A 27038-nucleotide genomic window follows, 5' to 3' on the forward strand; every position below is an offset into this window, starting at 1 on the left:
ACTAAGTTTGCAGTTAGTAGTAGCTTGCTTTATGTTTTGTTTAAACTTAACTGAAATAAAAACTTCCAAAGACACCTAAATTACAGAAAGAGTCTTTCTATATTTTTTCAGGCAGAAGAAAGGCATGGAAACATTGAGGAACGTATGAGACACTTAGAAGCTCAACTTGAAGAGAAGAATCAGGAACTTCAAAGAGTATGTGCATTGCAAACAGCTTCTGTGCACTTTTCAGTATAGTGCTACATTTGTACTCCAGCATCTCAAACTACCTAATTGTAAATGTTCTGTTTGTAGCAGTGATGGCAGCATCTTTCTACTTTACTTCACCATCTTAATACATTAATTTATGTCCAGTTGCAGAGTTGAAAGCATTCTGCTGTTACAAAAATGGATGTGCATTAATCAGTAACTGTAATTACATTTCCTGTGAAATTCTTTTAGTTGGTTACAGTTAGTTTGTTTTTTTAAATTATACATATCTGTACTGGTTAATTTTGGACCCTACCAATCTGTCTCATCTATTCTACATTAAAGGCAAGGCAAAGAGAAAAAATGAATGAGGAGCACAACAAAAGATTATCGGATACCGTAGACAGACTTTTGACAGAATCCAATGAGCGTCTGCAACTACACTTAAAAGAGAGAATGGCAGCACTGGAAGAAAAGGTACAGTACAAACAGCAGTATAAAGTTTAGCTTAATAAAGATTTCCTATATGTTCTGCTTTTATCAGGATGAAGGCATCATGCTGATTTTGTATTACCAGTATTACCACAAATGTGGTCCAACTTACACATTTGACTCTTAACTCAAGAGTGGGCTCAAGTGTCTTCCCGGATGAGCTGCGAAAATGCTGAATATTTTGAGTCTCGTGTTTATCAGCCAAGAGCCTGCTGAAGAGCTTGGAAAGGACCAGTGTGTGACAGGCTGCATGAGGCAGTGAGAGAAGGTGGATGAGAACAGGGGAATGACCATCTTAGATGTGCCATCATTTCAGTGTTTTAACATGCTGATTTCACCTCACTTCCTCTGGGAAGAGTAAAATGCTGTCACCACAGGAGAAGGAGCATCTAGCCTTGGAGAGGGAATGTTATTTACAGATTTTCCACTGTGTGAGACAATGTGGTCCTGCAAAATTCAAAGCTCCTGACCTTTGTATTTGCCCTCTCTAATTCCTCCCTCTTCTACTTATTCACCTTCTGTATGGTCTGAGGGGAATCTTTTGGTGTTTTTCAGAAGGGTGTTTCAGAACTTCTCAGATTATATACTTCTGGTTTATACCATTGAAACAATACGTGGTATGGAGCAAGAAGTAGGCTTGCCAAAAGTATTTGTTGGGAGAATTGGTTGTGTAAGGATGAGGCATTTGCTCAGTTCAACCAAGATGCAAAGTTTTTGCTGATCTAGAAGACTCATGTTCCTACATGTTTGAATTCTTGCAGAATTTAAAATTAAGTATCATATAATAATATAATCCAACTGAAGCATTAAAGAATTTTAATTTTGAAGTCTAACATATATGAACTTTGTAAACTTGTACATGAACATAGTGATATCTGATCCATTAACATATCTCTAATTTCTTTCTTGCTTATTTTTTTCTCCTATTTTTATTTGTAGAATGTTTTGATTCAAGAATCTGAAAGTTTCAGGAAAAATCTGGAAGAGTCCTTACATGATAAGGTACTGTAAAATACTGTGATTTTATCTGGTTTTATTAAAATATGTAGAATTATTATTTGGAAATATGCAGATGGCATATTAATTATCCAGCTATCATGAAAAATCTTACTGATGTAAATGAGGATTTCTTTAATCACCTAGATGCAATAAATAGCCTTAGAAGGTCTCTGACAGTTGTTCTGAGCTAAGTTCATGGTTGATATCCTAGCCTCAGGAAGTCAATACCAAAATTCATGTTGATTTTACTGGCTTTGGAGTTTTTCTTCTATCAGTTTTAATTCTGAAAAAGTCTTATTTAACAGAGATGTATGCATAACTGGTTGCACTTTCATAGTGAAGAATGTAATTTTTGGATTTTATGCAATTCTTCTTAACAAGTGCAGTGGCATTATGCTAAATATAGCTGGAAGTGACCTTTCTTCATTCCTTGCAAATTAACCCCTAATGCTGTTTAGTGCATCAGTCAAATTGATTATAAATATTTCTTCCAAGAAGATACATTCCAATCCCAGATGCAGGATTTTGTTTTGAGGTTATTCCTGCCTTGAGTGCAGTAGGATGCACAAACATGTTTGCATTCAGATTCACAGAAGTGTTTTTGCAATGTATTAAAAGCATTTTAATATTGCTGTAAAAGCAATTGTACCCAATTTTAAAAATATAGCTCCATTCTATTTACTAATATAAATATATTATATGGCATCAAAATCAAGGCCTTTGAGAAGAATAAAAAAAAAGGTATCTGTTCAAAAAATTTTTGCTTTCATCTACGTTTAGGTAACCTGTAGAGAAAGGCAGCAAGATTAAAGTACCCAAAAGGACAACCTGTTTCAGTGCCCTACCACCCTCACCATAAAGAATTTCTTCCTGATATCTAAAACCTACCCTCTTTCATTTTAAAGCCCTTGTCCTGTCACTACATGTTCTGACTCAGCTTCTGTGTGTCCCCCATTGAAGAGATTCTTTGTTCCACTTTGATGAAGAAACTGATGAAGCAATTTCAGATAGATGAACATAGCATCAGATGCTAATAATCTCTAAGTAACGGCAAGTGTTACCAATAGAGTATCAATCAAAATACTAATAATTCAGTTGTAATACTCACTGAAACTAGTATTATTTATAGATACATTATTTATAGATATTACTTATAGATATAAAAGATCCTTATCCTTCCTAGCCATTTGATGTACTGAACATTTTTAACTCTAGGAAGAACAGTGTTATATCTTCATCCCATGCTTGTTCTTAATTTGTTTAAAAATTCTTTCATTTCACTTTATCAGTAGATAACAATTATTTGTAGAATTTGGGAACGGTGCTGTTTTCCCTAGTGGTAGCTGTAAATAGTGGGGTTTTTTTTAGTTAGTTCCAAAAATCCAATTTTATGGCAAATAGTCATTTTTTGCCAGCAGCACCTCGTACTAGAGTCACATCAACTCAATAAGAGGAAGACATACAGCTGCAGTTCAAGTCATCTGAAACGCACTTCTCTCTAAGTCTGGGTCTCTGTCAGTAAATAGAAAGGCCAGTATGCAATCCCATGGTGTCATAAAATCATGTGGGGTGGAAAAGATGATCTCAGAGATCATTGAGTGCAACTGTTAATCTTGGTCCCTATAGGGCAAGTGGTGAGTCGCACAATGAACTGTGTCTGGCTTTATGGTAGGAAAAAATTAAGTTTCAAATACACCCTTTCCTTCCAACGTGTCAGGCAGTGGTAAAACAGCAGAGTGCTATACCACCTCCTTTTGATGTGTACATCTCATTAGTAGTAGTGAGACTTAAATGAGCTTCCCTTTCTTATTATAGCCAGTGTTCCATTCAGTATATCTTTGCTTGCTTGTTTAACTGTGCAAGAACAATATCTCATAAAATAAATGTATTTTGTATCACAAGTAAGTATATCTTACTCTTCTTATTTCCAGGAAAGACTTGCTGAAGAAATTGAGAAACTGAGGTCTGAACTGGATCAAATGAAACTGAGGGCTGGTTCTTTAATCGAACCCACCTTGTCAAGGTGATATTTTGTGACAAAGGTTTTCTCACCTAAAGTTGAAATAGACATAAATGGAAATGGCAAGCATTTACAGCAGGGATGTACATGCGGCCATGCATTTCTTTTAAAATGTAAAACCTTTGCAGTTATTATTACTGTTGCTTTTCACTTTTTTCATCAGTACACAGGGCCTTATATCAGTGAGTATACACTGAAATGTTATGGAGATTAACAAAAGTTTTTTAAATTATAAAATGTTTTTAAAAGTATATCCAAATACTAAACATTTTCCCAGACCTTAAATATAAATTAGAAACAATCCTCTTTAATGCTGAAACTGATCAGCATATTTATGATCATATTTTTTTAATAAATAATATATTTTCTTTTTCTTTATTAACAAGGCATAACTCAGCTGTACTTAGTGTCTAGAAAAAGACCACAGAACTTAAGCTGAATGTGAAGACATTATTCAGAGAGATCTGAAAACATCATAATTGGACAATAAACATTGTGCCTCTTTTTGATGGAAAATCAATATGGGAAGTATAGTGAGACAAATGCCATAAAAATAACCACTGACAGCTGCAAAGAATTTATCATTCTAGAAATTCCTTCTGTCTTAAAAGTGTCCCTTGAGATTAAATTGTTGCTTTATTGACAATTGTGTGCCATGTGCTGTTTTCATAACAAGCAGCATGTCAGTTTATAAAACCTGCCAGAACAACTGCCAGACAAAGCTCATGGACCAAGACTGAATTGGGAGCACTGTATTCATCTAAAGTTACTCTTGTTCGGTGGGTTGGTTTTTTTCCATCAGCTATTGCCTGCCCACTGATGTCCTCAGACACCTTGCTCAGTATCTGGACATGGTTTCTCCCTCAACCTTTTATTATTTATTGGAATAATATTTTTTATATGTAGAGAAGTGTAAGCTGATGAAATTCAGAATGTGATGCTTTTAACTTCTGGAACTTTTGTTCCCTTGGGAATGTGACTACAGGCACACAACACATTTTTCTTGAAAGTGCTTGCAGGGACAGAGGCTACTGAGCTGCTGCAACAGCAGCTTTGGTTTTTGGAGCATTGTTGGAGAACAGCAGCTTTCCGTGCTGGGTAGATGAATATCATTAGCTTGTGCTCCATAAACAGGAGCTGATTAGCCCTTGTCAAAGGGCTGTTTGAACTTGATAAGCTATCTAAATATCTTGGGAATTCAGCAGGTTCCGCTAAACAGTGTGCTTTCCCTTATGTAACCTGACCTCATGAAGATCCCAACTCTCACAGGCACAGCAAGCTCTGAGCATTAAATACTTCCTATTCTCAGCCTGTATTCAATTCTGCATTGGCTGGAGTTTGTGCTTTTAGGAAAATAATGAAGCTGGTTAGCAGATGAATATCTACAGCTAGAGACTGGAGCCTGGACTGTTTTTTTTTTTCTGCCAACTTGCTTCACAACTGCCAAATATTATTGATTATGAGAACAAAGGTCTATTGAGACAATTACTGTACACAGAAGATAAAAACAGTCACTTCCCTATGTGGGTTTTTTGTTACATTTCATTTTTTTACTGTAATCATGCTATTCATATATTTTTATGTGGAGATTGCAGGTGTGTTGAGAAACAGAAATTGTTCAGGTCTCTGCTTCTCTGGTTAAATTCTCAAATGGTGCATGGAGCCTTTGCTCTTCCACCTTGGTTCCACAGCTCATGGTTAGGATGCTTTTACTGCACTAAGCAGTGAACTTTTGGTGCTGCTGTTTGATTAAGGACAAAGAGGTCAGGGACCACTGTTTGTAAACAAGAAAAGAGGTGCTGAAGTCATCCTGTATAAGCCTCACCACAATATCCCAAGACTTACCAGGGCTACAGGAAAAATTGGGGGGGTTAAAGCACTGAAAGTGTCATCAAATAAAGATTAGTAATTCCTAAACAAGGTTAAATATCACAGGTCAGTTCACTAATACTTTCATAATATAGAGCATAGACTTAGAGCAGGAAAGCTTTAATCAATATGTTCACTCATGAACATGTAACATGCTTAGAGTAACCTCAGGCATATTTATGAATATACAGGAAAATACATTCAGCTGCCCATTCTAATTATCCTGAAATGTGCTTTTTCCTGTTAAAGTTTTGGACAATAAGTTTTTCTATGCACAGCTTTCATTTAAACAAATCAGATGTTTTATTATTTGGTTTCTCCCTAAATTTTCTCATAAAATTATTTCAATTTTTCACTTTTCAATTTGTTTTGTGATGTTTTTTTCTCATTTATTATGCAACACATGAAAAGTTTGTTTGAAAAAAAAATCTGTGTTGCCAGACTGAAGGTCATTGTATTGTTGTTGTTATTCCCATTACTCTCTCAGTTCACTTATGTAATTCTGTTTTTAGACCTCATCTGGACACATCAACAGAGCTGAGGTACTCAGTGGGCTCACTGGTTGATAGCCAGTCTGACTATCGGTCAACTAAAGTGATAAGGCGACCTAGAAGAGGCCGGATGGGAGTACGCAGAGATGAACCAAAGGTTAATCCCCAATTCCTTCTCATACATTCCCTGATAAGAGAATGTGTTTGAAGCTGTTAAGCTTACAGTTTGTGGAGTTTTCTTCCAGGAAGAAAACAAAAAACAAAACCACCAAACAAGAAAACCCAACCCAGAGTTCAAGGTTTTTTCTATACCCGCTCAGAGAACTGTTGTACAAAATGACAGCAGAAAATGTTGAAGTTCAGACATACTTGATTGTTTGTCTTTCCAGAGTGTCTTTTTGTATAAATTTTCCTTAGAGTAACTGGACACCTGAATTACAATTATTGAAAATATTTTATGCTATTTGCAGTAATACTGCGAGCATTAATGGAGCGCTTATAATTGAATAAGTATTTTGAAGTGTTAGTTGTTTTCCTTTCCCATTTTTTTTGAAGTTCAACTTTGCAGTTTTCTCTGACATAAGCCATACATGTTTTAATTCCTGCTCAGGTAAAATCACTTGGTGATCATGAGTGGAACAGGACGCAGCAGATCGGTGTCCTGAGCAGCCATCCATTCGAAAGCGACACCGAGATGTCGGACATCGATGACGATGACAGAGAAACGCTGTTCAGCTCCATGGACCTGCTGTCACCAAGTGGCCATTCCGATGCCCAGACCCTGGCCATGATGCTCCAGGAGCAGCTAGATGCAATCAATAAAGAAATCAGGTATGTAGCCTGAACCAGCTGTGATGCACTTAGGGTTACAGCTTCCAGCTTCCTTCAGTGCTTGAGTTCAGGTACCGTTCATGGCTATTAGGAAAGAGCTTGTTCATTTAGAGGATTGATAATGTGTCTGCTTTCCAGAGGAGAGTCCTGCGTGAAGATAACAACTGAGTCTTTCTTTCCTAACCATAGAAATTTCTTTCAAAAAACATTCCAAATGAAGAACTGTTGGCCAGTTGAAGAAAAGGAAGCTAGAAGAGGCTAACACATGGCAGACTTCACAAATTCGTGTTCACAGTCCTTTTTTCAAGGTCTTTTTCACTGTTATACATGACTCCACTTGCTCAGTAACGGCCTCCTATCAGAAATATTTTATTTCTGTGCTCTTCATGCTGTCTTCTGGCAATTATGCCTATGTTAAATCTAATATAAGCCATGAATTCTAAGACATGGTTTTGATTTTCTCTGTAGACACAGAATATGATTTTTCATGCTCCAAGTTGGATTATAGTGCTTGGATATAGGTAATTAATAGAATATATATTAATAGTATTTGTGCAAATATAATGGAGTGGTAGAAATATGGTTTCATTTATAACAATCATTTAATTAAAACATGTGAAATGACATGTTTTAATTAAATGATTGTTATAAATGAACCCATATTTCAAGACTAAAGCATTCTTACATGTTTTCAGTAAGGGCAACTTTAAAAGACTTGGTGTATGAAAAACACCCCCTCATTAGTGACTGTTCTTGTAGAAGGAGATGAAGGAAATTGTAGTAAATGTGTTAGGGACCTTCTGGTAATACTATAGACAGAAATACTGTGGTTAGAAATACAATCAAGATAGATCGATTTGCCAAAAGATAATCAAGGTAACTTTCTCTGATCAAGGTAACTTTAAAGGAAGAACTCTGTTGGAGTATATTGAATTTGAGTAATTTTTCTGTTCAGGGAAAAACATTTTATTATAAATCTAGAGCTTTGTGTTTTTTACTCTCCCACAATGTGTTTGTTCAGATAGGATTACACTGCTTTCTCAAGCCTTTTCCTACACCTGTCAAGATACAGAGTCAAAGACATATTTTGGTGTTGGGAAGGTAAATCTCCTTAAAACAGTGTACATAAAAGAAAGAACCTTATCCATATTTTCTGTTATTACAAGGAGGCCAGCACTGTGGCCAGCTCAGGAAGCTGTAGATGTAACATTTATATTTGTTTTTAAACAATACTAGTCTTTTGTCAGTTTAACAATACAGTAAAGCGCTTTCACAAGGAACAGTACTTCCAGGTGGGACATTATTTGTGCCACCCTGAATCAGATCACTGTTGTACTTAACCCAAGGTCCTGACTCAGATATTAGGTACAGTTTTACCTCAAAAGGGAAGCAAGGGTGCACTTTTTATACAGCCATTTTTACAGGAAGTCTACTGAGAGTAGTTTATTTTCTCAACTGCTAATCTTGTACTGAAGTATAGGCTTTTATTATCATAGCAACTATTATTAAAGGGCTAGATATGTCATTTTGTAAATTTTCTTTATGTGGTTCAGGAAAATAATCTACAAGTATTGTCCTATAAACTGTACTGCATTTCATGTTTTTTCTTGGTTTGTTTTTTTTTTGAATTGACAAACATGATAAGGGCTTATCAAATTTTTTGAGATATCAAAAGAGATTAAAAATGTATTTTGCCTTAGATTTGTTTTATTATATGAGATGATTGAGGATTTAGATTACTAGAACGAAAAACATTGTTATAATTCCCTTTCAAAATATTATTGGCCTTTAAGTTTCTTCCCTGCATTATTTCAAAAAGAGCTGCATGTGTTTTATACAAATTCTGAAATTGATGTTAGGGAAGAAGATTCATCACAGCACAGGTGTTTTTTAGGTTTCTATTTTCAATATATTATGGATTAATTATTGTACTTGCTTAATTTCACTCAGAAAAGTCTGGTTCACAGTTTCAGCCTCCCCAGACTTCGTATTCTCTCATTTAACATTGATCTCTCATAATTTTTCCTCCTCTTTGCAAAAAAGACTACTCCTAGCACAGGTTTATGGGCAAAGGACTTACAAAAAAAAAATTTTATTTGAAAGACATTTTTCCAGTCTAGGTGAAAACACAATTAAAAAACAAAACTAAAGAATCCCATGGAAGCATCCTGTTGAGGTGATAGACACTTCAGAAACTTGTATTGCTTGCTAACAAGAAAGTGATTTTAATGAAATTCATTTAAAAACACAGGGTTTTAGAAACAGCTATTATTTTTTCATCAAATTGTAGGGGTAAAACAGACAATTTGTTTTACATGTTCTCTTGTTTTATTAATAAGGATTATTTTAGCAATTCCCTTCTTAAAGGCCCAATTTCATTTGACTCTTAAATTTGTGATTTAGCAAAAGATAAGCAGATGAAGCCAACGTAAGCTTGGAATTAGTTATCTGTGGTAAATCAGATTGTTATCCCCCCTGCCCTAGCTTCTTTGCAAAGGAACCAATATTCCTGAAATGTCATACATCAAGTCTTGCTGTTGGACACATTCATCAAACAGGTTTTGAGGATGGAGGAGTTGAGAAAAATAATTTGATAACTGGGTCTTTTTTAGTTATCTGTGATATTCATCTTTGTTTGCTCTTGCTTTCAAATCTCATTTGAAATTAAATGGTTTCTAGTTTTGTTCTGGGGATATGAAGAGACAAATACAAGAGCATTCTTCTCTTACTTAATAAGGTTAATCCAAGAAGAGAAAGAGTCGACAGAATTGCGTGCTGAAGAGATAGAGAACAGAGTGGCCAGTGTGAGTCTGGAAGGCTTAAACCTAGCCAGAGTCCACCAAGGTACCTCCATTACTGGCTCGGTGACAGCATCGTCCCTTGCAAGCTCATCTCCTCCCAGCGGACACTCAACTCCCAAACTCACCCCTCGCAGTCCAGCCAGGGAGATGGACAGAATGGGGGTTATGACACTGGTAAGAAACATTATGACAGTATTTGATGTGATATTTCTTATATTAAGTACTTAATCTTTTCACGGTATGACTGGTTCATCTCTATAATTCTTCATTCACATCTTCATCATCCATACAGATAGCAAATTCTCTTGAATGTGGGCATTTGGTGTCTTTGGACTTTGTTATAGTGGTTTTGAGCATTGCATGATTCACTAGGGGCATAGTGACAGGATTACTGAGGGCCTTCAGCACATAGGCTCAGTGGAATTAATTAGAGACAGAACTGCTCACTGGAATTACTTGTATGTAAAAAATGTTTACTAATGGAAAGTTCTTAACTGATACAATTATTACACAATAGCCTGTGGAATTATTGCTGAGTTTAAACTCCCAGGAAATGTCTAGAAGACATTCAGACATTCCACCACTTCTTATATGGGATCATTTTGATATAATTTTTTATTTGGTACTCTTTTATACTTGCAATGCTTTTATACATTCTTCATGACCGTACATCATGCACAATAAAATGAGTTCTTTGGTTTCCAGTAATTCATTTAACTGATACATTTCAATATTACAGGTGGCTCACACATAGACATGAAGTCACCATGAAATTACTGTCCAAATAATTTATAACATTGCTGTATCTTTGAGGACACATTCAAAAATTTCTGGTTCAATTTGAAAAGGGATTTACAAGGAATTTAATTTTGATCCTAGACAAAAAGAAATAGTACATCTGTCAAATATTTGAAGATAGTATGTGTCAACATATTTAAGATGTACAACTCTGATACTGATCTGAGTACACATGCAGGGTTCAGTGTGAGCTACAAACCAGTTTGGAGCTAGGGTGAATTAATCCCTTTAAGTACCAGGAGAGAATCAAAGCAGCCCCCTCTGCTGATCTCATACAGGGAATATAATAGGGTATGTATAAACCCAATTTTTATTTGCTTTTTCTCTGATAATCATGTCACCAATGTCCCCTTGTGGTCTATTCCTGGGAAGCAATAGCACTGATTCCCTCTGGAGCCTTTCCTAACAAAAAAGGTTGCTAAGAGCAGCTGGAAATGAGTCTTGGCTGTTCATTCCTCTCAGCTGAGAGTAGGGACTTCTGTTGATGATCACCTAGCCAAGTATTCCCTTTTCCTGGGAACTGACAACTACTCATGCCCACCTCTGCTCCTCCCAGTTTAGTAAGGTGTTTGCTGCCACTTGGGATCTGAGGTCAGTGGGCAGGAGGTCCTGGCAGGCAGTTGTAACTTATTCTTTGCTGCCCTCAGTTCCCACTGCTGAACAGCAGAAACAAAAATATTGGTTGCAGAGGTCCTTGGGGGGGAGGTGAGTGTGCAGGCTGCTGTCCTGCCACCTCCTTCACCAAAGCAGCACCTTCCCAAATGCACAGAGTGTTCCCTTTCCCCAGCCATTCAAAGTTAGCAGTCTGGCTCTCGGTAAATGGCAATGGTTGAACTGCCCTGCCAGCAGACACCTGCACTGCCTGGTGGCCTGGATTTGAAAACTGTACCTTTGGGTCAATATGTTCATCAGGTTCAAATACAAAATGACTGCATAGCCTCTGCAATTCAGGTTGCCATGATCTCGCTGACATCCAGCTCTAACTGTGCTAAAACTCGGATGGAATTTTCTGTCTGACTTGCAGTTGAGCTCTTGACTTGCCGTAAGCAGTAGAAGCATCCCCCCATAGTGTGCTTATCAGCACAGCCCACAGCTTTGCTCACCTTCATCAGCCATTTTAGGACACTTCTGCCCTGCACTGTTTCAGCAGGAGTTCAGTGTTCAATATCACCTCCTTGCTGGCTGGGAACAGACACAAGTCTGTCAGAGATCCTTTAAGTGAAACTTGGAGTTGGGAAGAGATTTAAGTCTGATCTCTGGAGCTCAAATTGCCAAGGCTGGAGAAGGAGGACTGCATGAATTTCCACAGCCCAGGTGCATGTAGTAAATAAATTCTGCAGAGTATCTTCAGCTTTCCTTAAATGAAAGAGACATCTACCAAAAATAAAATTGCAAAGGGGGTTGAACAAGACCCATTCTAGTAGTCTGCTGCTGCCAAGTAATACTGAAGAAGATAGGTGAATATGTATTCATTTCCTAAAAATGCCAATCATTTTTTCAGTCATGGTATTTGGTGATGATATTTTGTGGTTTTACTTGGTGGGACACCAATATATTTATAATATTTGATAAAAATTCTTAAAAAAAATCTCTGTTGGGGATAACATAAGTACTTATAAGAAAACTCAAAAATAAAATTGCTACTGTAGGCTTGAAATTCTTTGCTAAGTTATGAAATTGAAGGAGAGTGTAATTTTTCCTAAAATACCCAAACCTACCTTCCCAGAATGAAATATTTTTCTGGGGTTATTTTATGTTAATACAGCAAGTGTATACTTAGTATATAATATGGAGAGTGATTAATCTTTGCTTCCCACTTCATGAATGTGAGAACAACAAATATGAGGGTTTTTTTTGTGCTTCAATAATATTTATTAATCGTTACTTTCTGTTGTTTCCACTTCTGTTACCAATCTAAGCCAAGCGACCTAAGGAAGCATCGGAGAAAGGTATGATACTGGGGGTTTTTAAAGTTTTGAGAGTTTGGGAATTATCATATTCCTCTGCTATTTAGATAACTAAATCTTTGCTGGGGTCCGTTGCCAGCAACTGCATCCCCTTCTCTCCTTTTCATTATATGCCTGAACATAATCATTAATCCTACCTGGAATGGCTTCCAGGGGTCACACCTAAGCCATAGAAGCAAGGCCCACTAAGTGATATCTTGGAGTAGCAGCCTCAACAGCACAAACTTAAAGGAATACTTGTTTTTAAAGAAGTATGGACATAAAAGCACTACTTTCAATTGTATTTTGGCCACTCTTCTTGCTGGAGGAACTACAGAGAGATTCCTTGAAATCTTCTGGAGCAATGTAGGTTTGTTTACAGAACTGGCACTGATGATGAAACTCCATGACATTATTTAAGATAAATCATTATAATGCTCTGGCAAAATTCCTGTTTGTCCATGCTTACTGTTAAGCATACTGACCATTCTGGTAACGCACTGTGTAGAGAGTGGTCATGTTTATGCCTGTATTCACCTTCTCTCTTACATCCCTGAGAAAATTAGTAAACCTGAGTAATCCTGTTTAATGCAAGGGGCCCACTTACACCTAAGATTGTCTTCATGTTTAGACCTTCACCAATCTCTTTAGCACAAAAGGGATGAACTTCTTCCAAAAGCATAGTCTCATTTCTTTAAAATATCTGTTTTAATCTGTCACATTGAGAAAAAATGAACCCTTTCAATTTTCTAGAAACATTGAACTTGAAATCTTACGTGTTTCAGTCCACTTGACAATTTCATGAGGTGTGTATTGAAACGTTCTTGAAAAGCTAATATGCTCTCATTGGAGTCTCTCTCCCCCAGATTGCAGTAGTTGAAGAAGATGGGCGTGAAGACAAAGCCACAATCAAATGTGAAACTTCTCCTCCTCCAACACCAAGAGCCATCAGGATGACTCACACCCTTCCTTCTTCATACCACAATGATGCCAGAAGGTAAGATGTTTGTAACATGGATTGTTACTTCACAGTTTACCACATACTATTGTTTTCAATTCATGTTGTTTAACTTCTCCAAAATTACTTGATTTCTTCCCTGTTTCTCATAAAATGAGAGAAAAAACCCTACCCATTGTCTGTTGCAATGACCCTGAAAATGTTTATCAGTGCTAAAGTACATGCTGGGTATTTCTGTTTTGAGGTACAGTTTTGATGACTACTGGAAGTAGCAGTGCTACAAATCCCAGAAATAAAATCAGAATGCTGACTACTGTATTTTTCATAAATTGTTCTTAGCAAAGTAAAAATATTTATTTTCAGCCTTGCCTGACAGAGAAAGTGTGGTCTTCTGTTGCTCTATATGTTGCCAAATAATTTAAAGATGTGATTGTTTCACTTGTTGGGAGATCATTACTAAATTATTACCAAATAATTTATTTGCAGAGCTGCTTAGAAGAAAATAAAGATGTTGACATGTTATCTATTCTATTTCTTTATTATCATTTTGCAGTAGTTTGCCTGTTTCACTGGAGCCAGAAAGCATTGGTCTTGGCAGTGTCAGCAGCAGCCAGGACTCCCTGCACAAAGCTCCCAAGAAGAAAGGAATCAAGTCTTCAATAGGACGATTGTTCGGTAAAAAAGAGAAGGCTCGACTTGGACAGCTCAGTAAGGAATTAGTGGTAACAAGCTGAGGTCACCATTTCACTGCCATTTTCCCATTTTTAATTTTGCTCTTTTTTTTCAGTTTCCATTTCACTCATGTTTCTGTTTTGTCTGGCACAACTTACCCATTAAATTTCACTGTTACCAGCGGTTGTATTTGTCAAGAGTTTGCCATGACTGTAATGTAAATGAAAGGAGAGTCTGGGCACAAATTACTGGAATCATCTTCTTCACTGAACCTGGTGCTTCATTGGTCTGTGGAATTAGGGTAGCAATGGTAACACTGTATTCTTGAATAACCACATAAAGAGGAGGTGAGAAGTTAATTAGCAACAAATGGCTATAATGGTGGTGTACCTGTGTGATACAGAAGGTCCTTGCAATCAAGTGTAGCTGCTTTTCAGATTTCAGGGTGTTGATAGATGCCCTCTACTGCCTATAGCTGAATGTCCTCAGGATAACTCTTACTTTTACAATTATGCTGCACACAGTAGTGCTTAGCTTTCTCCCTACTTCTGTCCTTCTCCCTTGCTGAGACTATTTCATTCTACTTCCTTCATGGCAAAAATTTTCCAACACAAGTATCAAATTGTAATAAATGTGTCAATAAAATTGAAATAGTGACTCTTTCCTAGTCATGCAGATGTCACATAATACAAATTTGTGAGGCATTAAATTTTACTGCCATGGTGACCATGTCACACTTGTAAAAAGAATTTTAAGGCCTTGCAGTAAACACTTAGGCAGCAAGCATAAGCCTGAAATTAAAAACCTATGTTTTTCTTGCAACGTGTCCTTAGCAGAACTAACAAACCCATTGCTAAAATAGTACACAATAAAGAAAGATAGTACTATGGTCAAAGTATCAGAGTAAAATTGAAAAACTGAGTATTCTTCATTTATACTCCAACTTTTCTCCTCTCTGCCTGTGAAAACCATGTGTTCTTGAAAAAAACCTAATTTCTAATTGCAATTTGAATTCCCCCTTTTTTTCACTTTGAACAGAATAAAACTGATTTATTCAATCTTTCAAATGAGAATCTATAAATGAGTCTTTCAAATACACCTGTATGCCACCATGTGCATTTATGGCTAATTTTAAAACTTTGGACTGCATCCGAAGTTAGACTTTATTAATTCACATTTACATTTCATATAATCTTTTATATTGAGACTGATGGTTTATGGATAATAATCTACAATTTCTCAGTAAGTCAGGAATATAGAGGACAAAGATGCAATAAATGTGTGGGTCTGCAATGAAATCTGGCAATAGATTAATTTCCTAATACCCACCGTGATTAATAATATATACATAGAATTTGATAAAGCCGATCTGTAATTCCCCATACTAGGTCATGAAATTGCTAAAATATATTAGTGGTTTGCAATAATATGAATTTTTTGTGACTTCCATTCTTTAATTCAAGAGCAAAGTTTCAATATAATGCACATTTTAATTAAGGAAACGAGGTTTATTAGCATGTATAAAATGAACAGTAAGACTGTTACCTAATCAAAAGGTAGGAACAAAATATTTTTCAGAAATTAAAAAGACATTGAGCAGCTGAATTACAGGTAATTTTTCTCATCTTAATTTTTAACATATCAAAAGAAAAGCATTTATTGAGTGGTCATTTTCATTCAATGACATATCATAGAATCATGGAATATCCTGAGTTGCAAGGGAAAATGAAATTTTAAAAAGAGCAGTCATGGTAGTAATTGACTCAGTTTCACAACAGATGTGTTATCTGTGCAGCTATATAATTAGGAGTTCTATTTATGGTAAGATACTACATCACAGAAATTGACATAGAAAGTCCTATCACTACAGCACTGCAAAATATTTGAATGGTTTTTATAACCTAAAATTATATTGCAAAATCAATAAAAGAATGCAATTTATTTCCTTGCTTAAATTAAACACTCCAATTTAATATAGACATATGCTTCTTACATTTTTTAATATGAAAAATAAATTTTCTTTAAAGCACACATTTATATACTCTTATTTAAGAAAGAGTATTGAAACCTCCAGACTTGTATTACTAAGATCAACAGAGCCATGCTATTACACAAAATATTTCCTTTCTCTGTATTCCTTGCCAACCCCTGAAATTATTTCTTTTCAATTCCTAAACTTGCCAGAATTTTGTTCTTTTATTATTTGATAATTTTACCTTCTCTGCTAAACCATTAGCTTTATTGTTCCAAGCCACATTCATGCTTTAGGAGATCTTTCTTAGAATTGAGATTCAAGATTTCTAGATTCCTTAAGTTTTGTCTAAGTTTTTGGAGAAGGAAAAAGGAATGCTACAAGGAGCACAAGTGCACTTTCTTTCATTCTTTCCTTCTTTTTTTCTTTCCTTCATTTCCAGTCTTCTCTCTCTTGGCAAGCACTACTTTTGTATTCTTCTCATGTTACATTTTAAATATTCTAGACCCTAAAACAAACAATACATTCCTGGCATTTTTAGAATTGTCCAAGCAAGCTGATCTGCATGGCAAATGGAAAGGTCAGCTTGTTAGGAAACATTTATTGTGGCCACATCCAATAGGAGGCCTCAGTTATTCAAAGGCCAGATGTATTTGGAGAATGGAGAAATGCATTATGCCCCAACTACTCTCCAGCCTGTAATAAACCCTCACTGCACTGCACTCATCCCATCCCTATCCAACATACTGAGAGCTGCTCTCTCAAGAAAGATGTGGTATGTTTATGACTATTTGCTGAATGAAAAATGTAATCCAGAGCCAGAAAGAAGCATTTAATGAGATTCTATAAGACTTAGACAGGCAGATGAAGTGAAAAAAAAGTATACGTTCCTATTTTCTGCATTTGTGAGATGCATTTGCGTCATTCTCATTATGACACTTGCAGTAGTGTCTTCTTTCAATAAAGTAAAAATCTGTCTAGACAAACAGGAGTGCTAAAATGTCACGTGCTTTGAAAGAACAGCTTAAACCCAAGCTTTTCTAAGTTCTTGTCATAGACATGATGCAGTAGTAGCTTTTGTTCTCACTTGATTGAGGTGCACGTAAATCTAGCTGGTAAAAGGCTGTGGTGCTATTTCACTTCATAACATTTATGAATTATTTTATTATTAAAATCAACATATCAGGACAGAAATATTTTAATTTACTTTGTGCTTTTTTATTATGCCAGCGTCCGCTATACAACGGTCCACTATCCCCTAGCTGTAAATAGGAAATTGCTGTGTTCAAATGGAGTCAAGCATCAACATTTTACCATACTGTGGTCTTCTTTCTTGTGCCAGTTGCCCACCTTCCTTCCAAGGGGGAGCACAGGAGGAAGGCAGCCCTCAAAGGAGTGCTGCAGGGCCTCTGTCTGTACACATACAAGTGGGAGTGAGAGGACAGTGTGAAGCCAGAGCCTGGAGACTGTGCTGAGTTCCATGAGCAGGTCCCCTCTTCTTGAATCAGGGCAGCGATAAAAAAGTCAGACCATTTTCCATTTCTGTGCTCGGAAAGTCCTGTCAGTGGCCATGTGGATCGTACCAGTCATGCCCTTAATTTATAAAATTATTTTATTTTGGTCCACATGTCTTACTGCAAGTTTCCTTTGTCACTTTGTGTGAGTTATTCAAGTTCCCTTGAGTTTGACCACATTTAGGTGCCTACAAGACACATCCAGGGAGGAGGCTTTTTACTTATCTCTGACAGACTCTTTCTTTCATGGCTGGGTGTTTTAAGGGAGAATTACATCTAAGACCCTCTATGAGAGCAAAATGAAGACTTTAGCACTACTGCATTAGGTGATGCTGCATAATGGCAATAGTAGAGAGACAATTTGAGAGAATGCAATTTCATTTGTACATTTCTCAACTAAGATTAAAAAATGGTGAGAGCATTGCTTTCTTAGCAATGCTCTGAGACTGAGCCTTGGGAGGCAAAGAAAAATAGGTAAAGGAGATAAGGGTGCTCATGTCATACGTTTCTGCTCAACACAAGGAGGAGAAAAATTTTTTTTCCTTTACTACTTTTTCCAATGTAGTAAATGCTCGTCAGAATTTACTTTCTGCAGGTGATAGATGTTCTCCACAAACACCAGATGTCACAGTTTAAGAAAACATATATAGATGAAGGTGGGTGGGAGGGGAATTGAAGGGTTAAGGAGGGGAACAACAGAAGAGAGAGAAGGAAAAATATGGTGGCGTTTTTTGTTTGTTTTATTTTCCAGGAGGTTACATGGAAACAGAGGCAGCAGCTCAGGAATCTCTGGGATTAGGCAAACTTGGAACACAAGCAGAAAAGGACAGAAGACTAAAGAAAAAGTGAGTACTGTTTTTATGTGACCTTTTGGCTGAAAGTTGATTCAAATATCAGGATTTTTATTGTTTTGCACAAATGTGGAATGAGAAGCAAGACCATCTACTATGGCATTTTAGTAGTGATGTTTCTTTGCAGTGTAAAAGGTTTTAGAGCTGCATATAAAATATAGGGGTAAATATTCAGAGTCTGTCAATTGTACAATATTATTTCAATTGTGAAAGAACATAGGTTTATGAGAGACATTTTTCCATTTCACATTGTCATTAATCCTGTGCTTTTTGCCTTCAGTGCAATTCTGAAAAAATAGATACGTATTTAGTGACTCACTATGTAGATTTTCTTTTTCAAAAGGGTGAAAAATCTCTTTTGTATTATCTAGTGAACAGTGTTACTTCTGTTTCTAGATGTCAAAGGCTCCCCATAAACCCTAGCAGCTTCAGTTTATTTGCCTGTCAGCAAATGCAGACAAAAAGCAGCCTAGCTTTTTGTTTGCATCAATTATATAATAATGTAATGCTGTCTTTCACGCACCTCCTTGTAAAAGCAGTACACTGACTCATAGCAGCTGCCAGGAGCTATGAAGAACTAATAAAATAAGGCTGCAAACACAAAAGAAACCTCTTGGCAGCACTGCACTTACACTGTAATTAGAGGGTGTCAGAGAAAAAGATGGTACTTGAAACTGACTTTGCAAATTCATTCTGTAAACAAATAGGTTTATTTTCACCCATAACCATTCACTTTAATGCTATTATTTGGATTCTGAAAGCCTAATTTTAAATTTTTTCTGGGTTTTCCAGTTTGTTTCACTCTTTTTAGATTCCTTGCCTGAGTTTCAAGAGAATTTTCAGTTGTAGTCCAAAGAATCCAGGGATAATATTTGAGGTTCTCTTTAAATTTTTATGTTGAATATTTTTTATCACTACTTTCTGTCAAGTGATGAAATATAACTTTAAATGTACACATTCACGTAAGGTACAAATGCAAACATTCTGTTTAAATCAGCCTCAATTTAGCAATTAGAGTCACTCTGCTAGCTGGAAGAGAAGAAACATTTTCAATTCAATTAAGAAACTCAAAATAGCATTCACAGGGATGTTACAGTTGTTGAGTCTTGTCCCTGTATTTCTTATCTATACATAATCAGTAATTTTAGAAATATATGGATGTAGATTATGTTACCATAGTTTTTTTTTTTTACTAAATCTAGAAGGCATCTTTGAGGCCATCATTACGATTCATAAAGAATATAATATTATTTTCAGCAGCCTTTTTTTTTTTGAAGTCCCAATGTACCTTCCAGTTCTGAGGGCTGAATGTATCACAGTATTGAAACAATTTTGAAGGGAATAATGAATTCATTTTGTTCACTTTCTTATCTGTTAGTTCATTAAACTGGGTAAAATAACAAGACTTGGCACACAGCTGCAAACATGACATGACTGTTTCATCTATAGATTGCCTACCAGCTTTTGGGTCTGTAAATAAGGGGTGTGCAGATAATCTGTTATTAAATTTCTGTCCAATCTCACACAATCCCATGCTTTCTGCTTTTCAAGTCTTTCCTTTTTTTCTCCTGTCTGTCTGTCCTTGGTTCTTTATGGATTAGATGTAATGAAAGTGTCCTCTGCTGGAAGGAAAGGACTCTTTCCTTTGTCACTATGACTATTCTATTAGTCTGAACTGTACATTCTTTATCCAAAGTGTATGTTCTACAACTATCTCATGAAGAAATTTAATTTTCCCCCTGTGCCTTTTAGGGTTACCTGTCTTCATAGTTTCTCACCTCAGAACTGCAGAAAGGTTAACATACATTATTGCTATTTTATGTATATGTGTATGTATATGTTATATCATTTTAGAGGAACCATAACATAGGAAAAGATGTAACCCATTGTGTTATAGATACACAGGAGATTCTGATGAATTATGGCAGTCGTTAGGGTGCCAAACTGTCAGTAGAGTGTAAGAGAATTAACACCTCCTTGTAAGAAATGCAGTCACAGCATCACAGAATGGGTCAGGTTGGAAAGGACCACAGTGGGTCCTGGTCCACCCCCCCTGCTCAAGCAGGGTCATCCCAGAGCACATGGCACAGGATTGTGTCCAGATGGGTCTTGAATATCAGTCATTTATTTGCATGTCTTACCTTAGAAAATATTAAATTGAGAAAGTCCACAAAGTAATTTAAATGAAAAGTTTGTTGCAGTAGGTCACATTCCTTTGTTCCAATTCCTAACAATGCCTAATTCCCTCTGGAAGTAGCCTTACCATGCACACAGTAGGTGCAAGATTATGAACTGTGTGGTGCAAACGAGGAAACTGTGCTATGTAACATTAATGGTGGTGGGGATGTGTGGCAGGTCCTTTTAAGACATAATAAGAGAAGCCTGAGAGTAATTTCCTAGCTCATGATGTAGCAGTATGGCAGTATGATTTAAGTCCCAGTGGTTGATTCCCCCTTTACTGCTAAACAAAACTGCTCTACAAGCCCTGCAGAGACAGTGAGCAGTCACTGCAACACAGAGCAGGGCACCTTGAAAGCATTTCTAACTGACTTGTATTAGGATGTAAAAGCCCAAGAGAGCCAAACCTACCAACAGGATCGGTAAAGGATAGGCTAAAGCTGGGAAGTACTGCTTTGTATTACATTTCAGGTCTGAGACAGCTTTACTTATGCTGGCTTTGTCACTCCCTTTGAACAAATAAAAACCAAATCCAAAGCGTACAAAACCAAAAACGACCTCAAAAAAAAAAAAAAAAAAAAACCCTGCAAAGAAATACCCCAACAACACAAAAAGCCTTGAAATAGTGATGCCAGAGCCAATTCTCTTTTCTATAAAACAAGTATAGTACCCCATACTGAAATTGTGTTTCCCTTTGAGACGTGCAAGTCAGGTGAAGTAGCTTTCAGCCCTGTTAACAGCTCAGCAAACAGTTCAGTGGTGCAGGAAAACAAAGATTCTCCCCTTGCTGTGAAACAGAAGTCAGGTTCATCAATGTGATCAACATATGACTACTGTGCTAGTAGTCATGATCTTCACCCACCTCTGCTATTAGCTTTGATTTAGTTTGGATAAAAGTCATTATAAAAGGACAGATTCATGTTAAAATTATATCCATGGTATCTCTTAACTGAGAAATACTAAAAATGCTAAATTTCTAATTTTGCATTTTTGAATGTATTTAATTTCATCAGTAATTCCAGAAGGATGCCCTTATCCCAGGGATAAAGATGCATGATATTTCAGATTGCCAGGTACTGCAGCAGCAGGTTCTAATGGTCCATCAGGTGTCCTGAGCACCTGCTCCCTCAAGCAAATGTTGCATTGACTCTGGCCCCCATGGAGTTAGAAACACACTGCAGTGTGTTATAGTGCTTTAGTCCCATTCGTTTGCATGGAGTCAGGTACTGAATAATAGTTTTCACTCTGAAAAGTTTAATGAGAGAGTGTGGTAATTTTGGAGACAAGTTCTCTCTCTGGTGATTGTAGTGTCATTAACCTAAATTTCAAGGTTTCCCTGCTTCCTTTTTAGAAGATGCTATTTAGATGTAAAATTTCTTTCAGTTTCAATTGACAGCTTAGACATCATTAAAATGTAATTAACAGTTTGTCTCAGTAATATGCTAGACATTTATAAACCTCCAAGGATCTCTATTCATCCAAAATCTGGTTATTACAGTTGATCTGTTAGGAATAAGCCTTACTCCTAAGGCATCAAAGAGAAATTAAGGAGGTTGTGTAGAATTTTAAAATTATACACAACATCTCCTACAAGCTGAAAAAATGAATTTAAGTTGCCTGACTCATCCATAGATGTTTACTCTCAACATTAAATAAATGACTGTTCTGGTTAATACTGAAACTTTTTAGGCCTTACTATTTGTAAATTCAGCATGCTGTTCTACAAAAAAAACCAAAAAAGATGAGTGTAAGGGGTATTTAAAGTTTTTAAGGTGTTATTCATTTTTTGTGGAATTCAGTGATGTTGGGGTGTATATGTACTTGATTTTTATAATTTTAACTGGACTTTGTATTTCACTTCACTTGTTCTATATAAAATGTGGTGATGTTTTGTATATAGAATCTTTTGTATATAGCCTTTTGCCTGAACTTTCAGAGCCTGTTTGCCTAAAGAACCCTTGTTTATGAAAACTCAGGGTTTAGGACTAGAATTATTATTGGCACAGATACCATCTGTCACATTTACATTCAATTGAACACCCCCAATGATTCAAATAGTTTTCTCTCCTCTAAACCATACCTTTTGATTAAGATAAACTCTCCAGAAGGTGAAAATGAAGAATGGAAGTTTTCTCTTAATATTTTTTCCCAGTGATAAACCAGTCTCCCTCTGGAAAACACTTACCTAGTTTCCAATTCTGAATTTGTAGTTGACTCCAGCTACCATTCTCTGTGACTATGCACAGACTATCTCCTGTGTTCATTACATCATCCTTCGTGGGTGTTGTGCAGACTGTGCATGCCCAATGCCTTGGCCTTGGCATTCACACAGGGCTGTCATGATAGCCCAAGCCAGGACCCAGCATGGGAAGTTCAGGTCAGTCCAGTTTCTATTGCAATGTGTGAAAGTTCCTGAAAGGTTCAGGTAGAGTCATAGTGTCCTCTGGAAGAGGACACTATGGAGAAGTTGGTCAGTGTCTGTCCCACAAGACGATTCATACATCCAAAAATGAGTAGATAACACTGTGGCTAAAATGAACTGTATTCCCCTTAAAAATCCATGTCTCCACTGACCTCATCTCATGTCAAGATAAGGCACTTAAGAAAAGCTGTTTAAATGTTTTACTGTCTTTTACACTAAAATACCATACATTGAACCATTTATGAAAATATTTTTTAACAATGAACTCAACCAAACTTGAAATATTAGCAACAAATAGAGTTGTGTTTGCTTCCCTTTTTGCTGTAACTATCCAAGTGAGCAGCAGTTGTTTTCTCCTTATCCACAGTTTTGCTCAGGAATGGTGTCAAATTGCCCATACCTAAAGCTTCACTGGTGGCAAATACAGCTCAAGAGAGTCTTGCTTTGTACAGTGTAGTACGGCTCCAAAGGCCAGGCACCCTTCTCAAATGTAATATTTGATTTGATCTGCAACAATATGCAAAGCAGCAGCAAACAAGTATCTCTGGAGAAATATAGATGTATATATATATCATATGTTGTGTGAAAAGTGTGTAATAATTGGTCATAGTCACTGCCATTTCACAGGATGTGCTGATTGTTTCCCCTCTGAGGCACCAGCACAAGGCAAGGTTTGAGTCATTTAAGTGCTCTGTAGTCCTGGATTGCCACTCAGAGGTGGGTTTGACCTTGCGCATGCTGCTAGTACAGTGGGAGATTGGCTTGTGCCATCCTTTCTGCAGCAATCCCAAAGACAAATTATTTTATAATTGTATATTTTTTACAAATTAAAAAATTCCTTGAAAAAGAATTCACATGCAAGCCAGCTATTCTGGATCATGATGGACCCGAGTCCAGAAGCTGATAAATCCCCCAGTTTATAAATGTGAGTCCAGAGCAGCGCTTTTACCCTCACTTTTTTCTTCAGTTTTGTTCGATTTGACTGAGGACAAGAATCTATTAATTCTGTATTTCCAAAACAAGTTTAAGATGTGAGGTTTATGTTTTCCAAGGAAAATCAAAGTAAACCAGTCTTTCCTAAGAACCTGGTTTTGGGGGGATTTACTCCACAGCTAGAGGTTTTTGTTTGCCAGATTCAGCTTCCTGGCTTCAAGCGCATTGCAGAAGAGCATTGATGTGCCAGGATGTGTACATGTGCTTACACACATGAAAAAACCCTTGTAAAATCAAGACCTAAGCAATTCTCATGTGTAAAAAATAAATTCTTAGTATTCATAGACTTATAATTAACTTTGCAGAGAGAATTGCAATGCTGTTAAGTCTCAGCTGATCACTGTGATGTACATGTTAAGCAGCAGGAACATCATGTCAACAGAGCAGCATGTTGGATTGACTCTCTTTATACTCAGGGGGAAAAAAAGAATGATAAATGTTGATAAGTTAACTTGATAAACATTTTTAATGGGCAAATCCAAGTTTTAGATCTCTGTCATCAAGCAGCTTGAAAAAATATTTAGCTAGACTATTTTGTGGAATACTGTGGACTATTTTGTTTGAAACACTGCAGTTATTGTGTAATTGCTCTTGAATCCACATGATGCCCCTTTAATTAGGTTAATTAATTAGGTTTCATGTGTGCAAGTGCAATTAGAATTTGATGTAATGTATTTGTGATGACAAATAATTTCTGTCCTCTGCAGTATGCAAATAGCTGTTTCTAATGATTTCTTTTAATTGCACACATTTTAGAAAATGAATCCAGTTGGATTAATTAGGGTGTTTTTCTGTGCCATCCACCTTATTAAGCACCATTGTATCCTAAACATATGCAATTTATTTTTTGATGTAGCTCTTAAGAATACAATCTTTTTTCACTCCCAATCTTTTATTTTCTGAATCTTCAGGAAAATTCAAGTTTTGCATTTAATTTCATTCCTTCCTACCTTATCTATGAAACACTCAGATATGTTGTTAGTACTTTTTAGCCTGATCTTTAGTTTTTCCTCCCTGTCTAGCAAAATGTGTTTGTTTTCCCATTCTGGTGAAAGAAGGGGAGGTGTTCAGTGTTCTGATATGCAGCTTAGGATTGTCTGCTGTGTGCAGTGTGGTTTTCTCTTGGCTGGATCAGTGTCTAGTCTTGGAGACACATAAAGATGAAATTTATTTTTAAACTTAATTCCTTTAGTAAATATTTTAACTAGAACAGTTTCAAATCTTTAGTCAGTCAAAGCTTTTGCAGTATTAAAAATGTGTCTTGTTCTTACATTAATACTTGGAGGCTTTTTAGCATTACAAATGTAAAGATAAATGGGTATTTATTTTGCAGAGGATTATTAAAACTTATTTAGATTATTCTGATCATGGAAAAGATGATACAACATATTTTCTTGTGTATCTAACTCATATTTTAAAAACATTTTATTTTTTAATGGTACTTTTTTAAAAAAATAGTACTTTTTATCCTTTGCCAAGTTTTTAAAATTCTCTTCCTCATAACAGATAAGAATATTTGTATCAGAAAATTGCAACTTTTTAATCAAACATAAACCCCCAAGGCTCTAGTCCCTATCTTATCTACATGTATAAGTCTATCCATTGCAATTTGGAACTTCTGGATAAATATAAGCTTATACCCTGGTGCATACAGCTGGCTTTCTAAACATGTCTTTCCAGCAGATATAAGTATCCTATCAGATTAACTATAGAATTAGGATTTAAAGGAAGAATGGGTAAAACACAACAGAGTAAAAATATTCTACACAACTTTTATATTCATATATGTCTAAGGAAAATGTAATAAAATGGCGATAAATTTGTTGTCTTATGACAAAATAAAATCCCAAACCATAAAAGTACCCAAAAGGTAAAACCTAGAATTAAAAGTCCATTTTTCCCTGCCATATTTTATTATTCTCCAACAAGATGCTCAGGAAGTGACAAGCCCCTTGATGACCTACTCCTATCTACTCCTGTCATGGCCTTCAGGTCCCATAAATTGTCCCCAAGTGACTGCAAACTGCCAGCTCATTAAAACTACAAGAAAATTACTTGCATTCCAATCAATCCCCCTGTTTCTCTCTACACACAGCTAAAGGAGTACTCAGTGGAAAATGTAAGAAACAGCAGTTCTGCTTCAATATACTGCAGAAGGCTCAAAATTCAAAGCTTTTTCAGCGAAGGTGATCACATCAGTCTTTGCAATTAGCTCAGTAGAAAATGAGAATGAATCATCAATGCATATTCAATTCTCATGCTACTTTCATCAGATTTGGTCATTTTTTTAATAGCTCCCTAGTACTTTACTTATATTATATGCCTTTGTTGTCCTTCCCTTCCTTCACCTTCCTGTCTTAAACTTCTTGCGTATAAATTTGTCATTTGTTTCCATCTACTTTTCTGTGTTGCACTTTCTCTGCTCTCTCCCAGCTGTTTTGCTGATCTTGCACACATGAAAGCAAAACTGAAGTCCTCAAAAACAATGCCCTTCTGAACTGACTGAAATGTCTGCAACCTCTTCTTAGTTAAACACAGAAAAGGTTTTTCATCTCACATTTATTATAACTATATCTACCAAGCATTTCTAGAACTCTGTAAATAATTTGTCAATAGAAATGTAATATTTTGTGGTGTCTGGGTTTCATTCAGGCCTATAATTTTCTTTTTTATGATGGCAACTAATGGATGATGTAGAATGTTTATTATGAGCAATGACTGCAGCAATCCTACTTTCTCCTCCATATACTGTATCTATTATATTGGCAATAATAGGTTACCTAGAGGGCAAATCATTCATACCAGTGTTGCTACTGATATGGTGTTAGACTGACTGCTGAAATTAAAACATACCTCATTCACATTAACTATAAAATTTTATAACCAAGTCTAGGTCATTTTTGATTACTTTGATATATTTTGCTAAAATATTGTTAAAGTGCACATAGAAAAGTAAACCTTGGTATGTAGCCCACTCAATTTTACTGTGTGTCGGTGGTAATTTGGTTAAATCCACAGGTTTGGGATTTTCAAGATTTTTAG

General features: G+C 36.2%; 1 protein-coding gene across 9 annotated transcripts in view; it reads left to right on the top strand.

The window, feature by feature from the left end:
* Positions 1 to 27038, top strand: part of PPFIA2 (PTPRF interacting protein alpha 2) — a 287260-nt gene that overhangs the window by 232833 nt on the left and 27389 nt on the right. For all 9 annotated transcript variants that reach the window (XM_071423345.1, XM_071423347.1, XM_071423346.1 and 6 more), the window contains 11 exons: positions 112 to 195; positions 535 to 666; positions 1621 to 1683; positions 3612 to 3703; positions 6082 to 6217; positions 6671 to 6891; positions 9629 to 9866; positions 12410 to 12439; positions 13303 to 13433; positions 13948 to 14102; positions 18304 to 18397. In XM_071423345.1, the coding sequence (XP_071279446.1) occupies positions 112 to 195; positions 535 to 666; positions 1621 to 1683; positions 3612 to 3703; positions 6082 to 6217; positions 6671 to 6891; positions 9629 to 9866; positions 12410 to 12439; positions 13303 to 13433; positions 13948 to 14102; positions 18304 to 18397 (1376 nt within the window). The remainder of the gene's footprint in view (positions 1 to 111; positions 196 to 534; positions 667 to 1620; positions 1684 to 3611; positions 3704 to 6081; positions 6218 to 6670; positions 6892 to 9628; positions 9867 to 12409; positions 12440 to 13302; positions 13434 to 13947; positions 14103 to 18303; positions 18398 to 27038) is intronic.

This window comes from Agelaius tricolor, unplaced genomic scaffold, assembly GCF_023055355.1.
Source record: "Agelaius tricolor isolate 1412-34295 unplaced genomic scaffold, bAgeTri1.0.p SCAF_3, whole genome shotgun sequence".
NCBI classification, from domain to species: Eukaryota; Metazoa; Chordata; class Aves; order Passeriformes; family Icteridae; genus Agelaius; species Agelaius tricolor.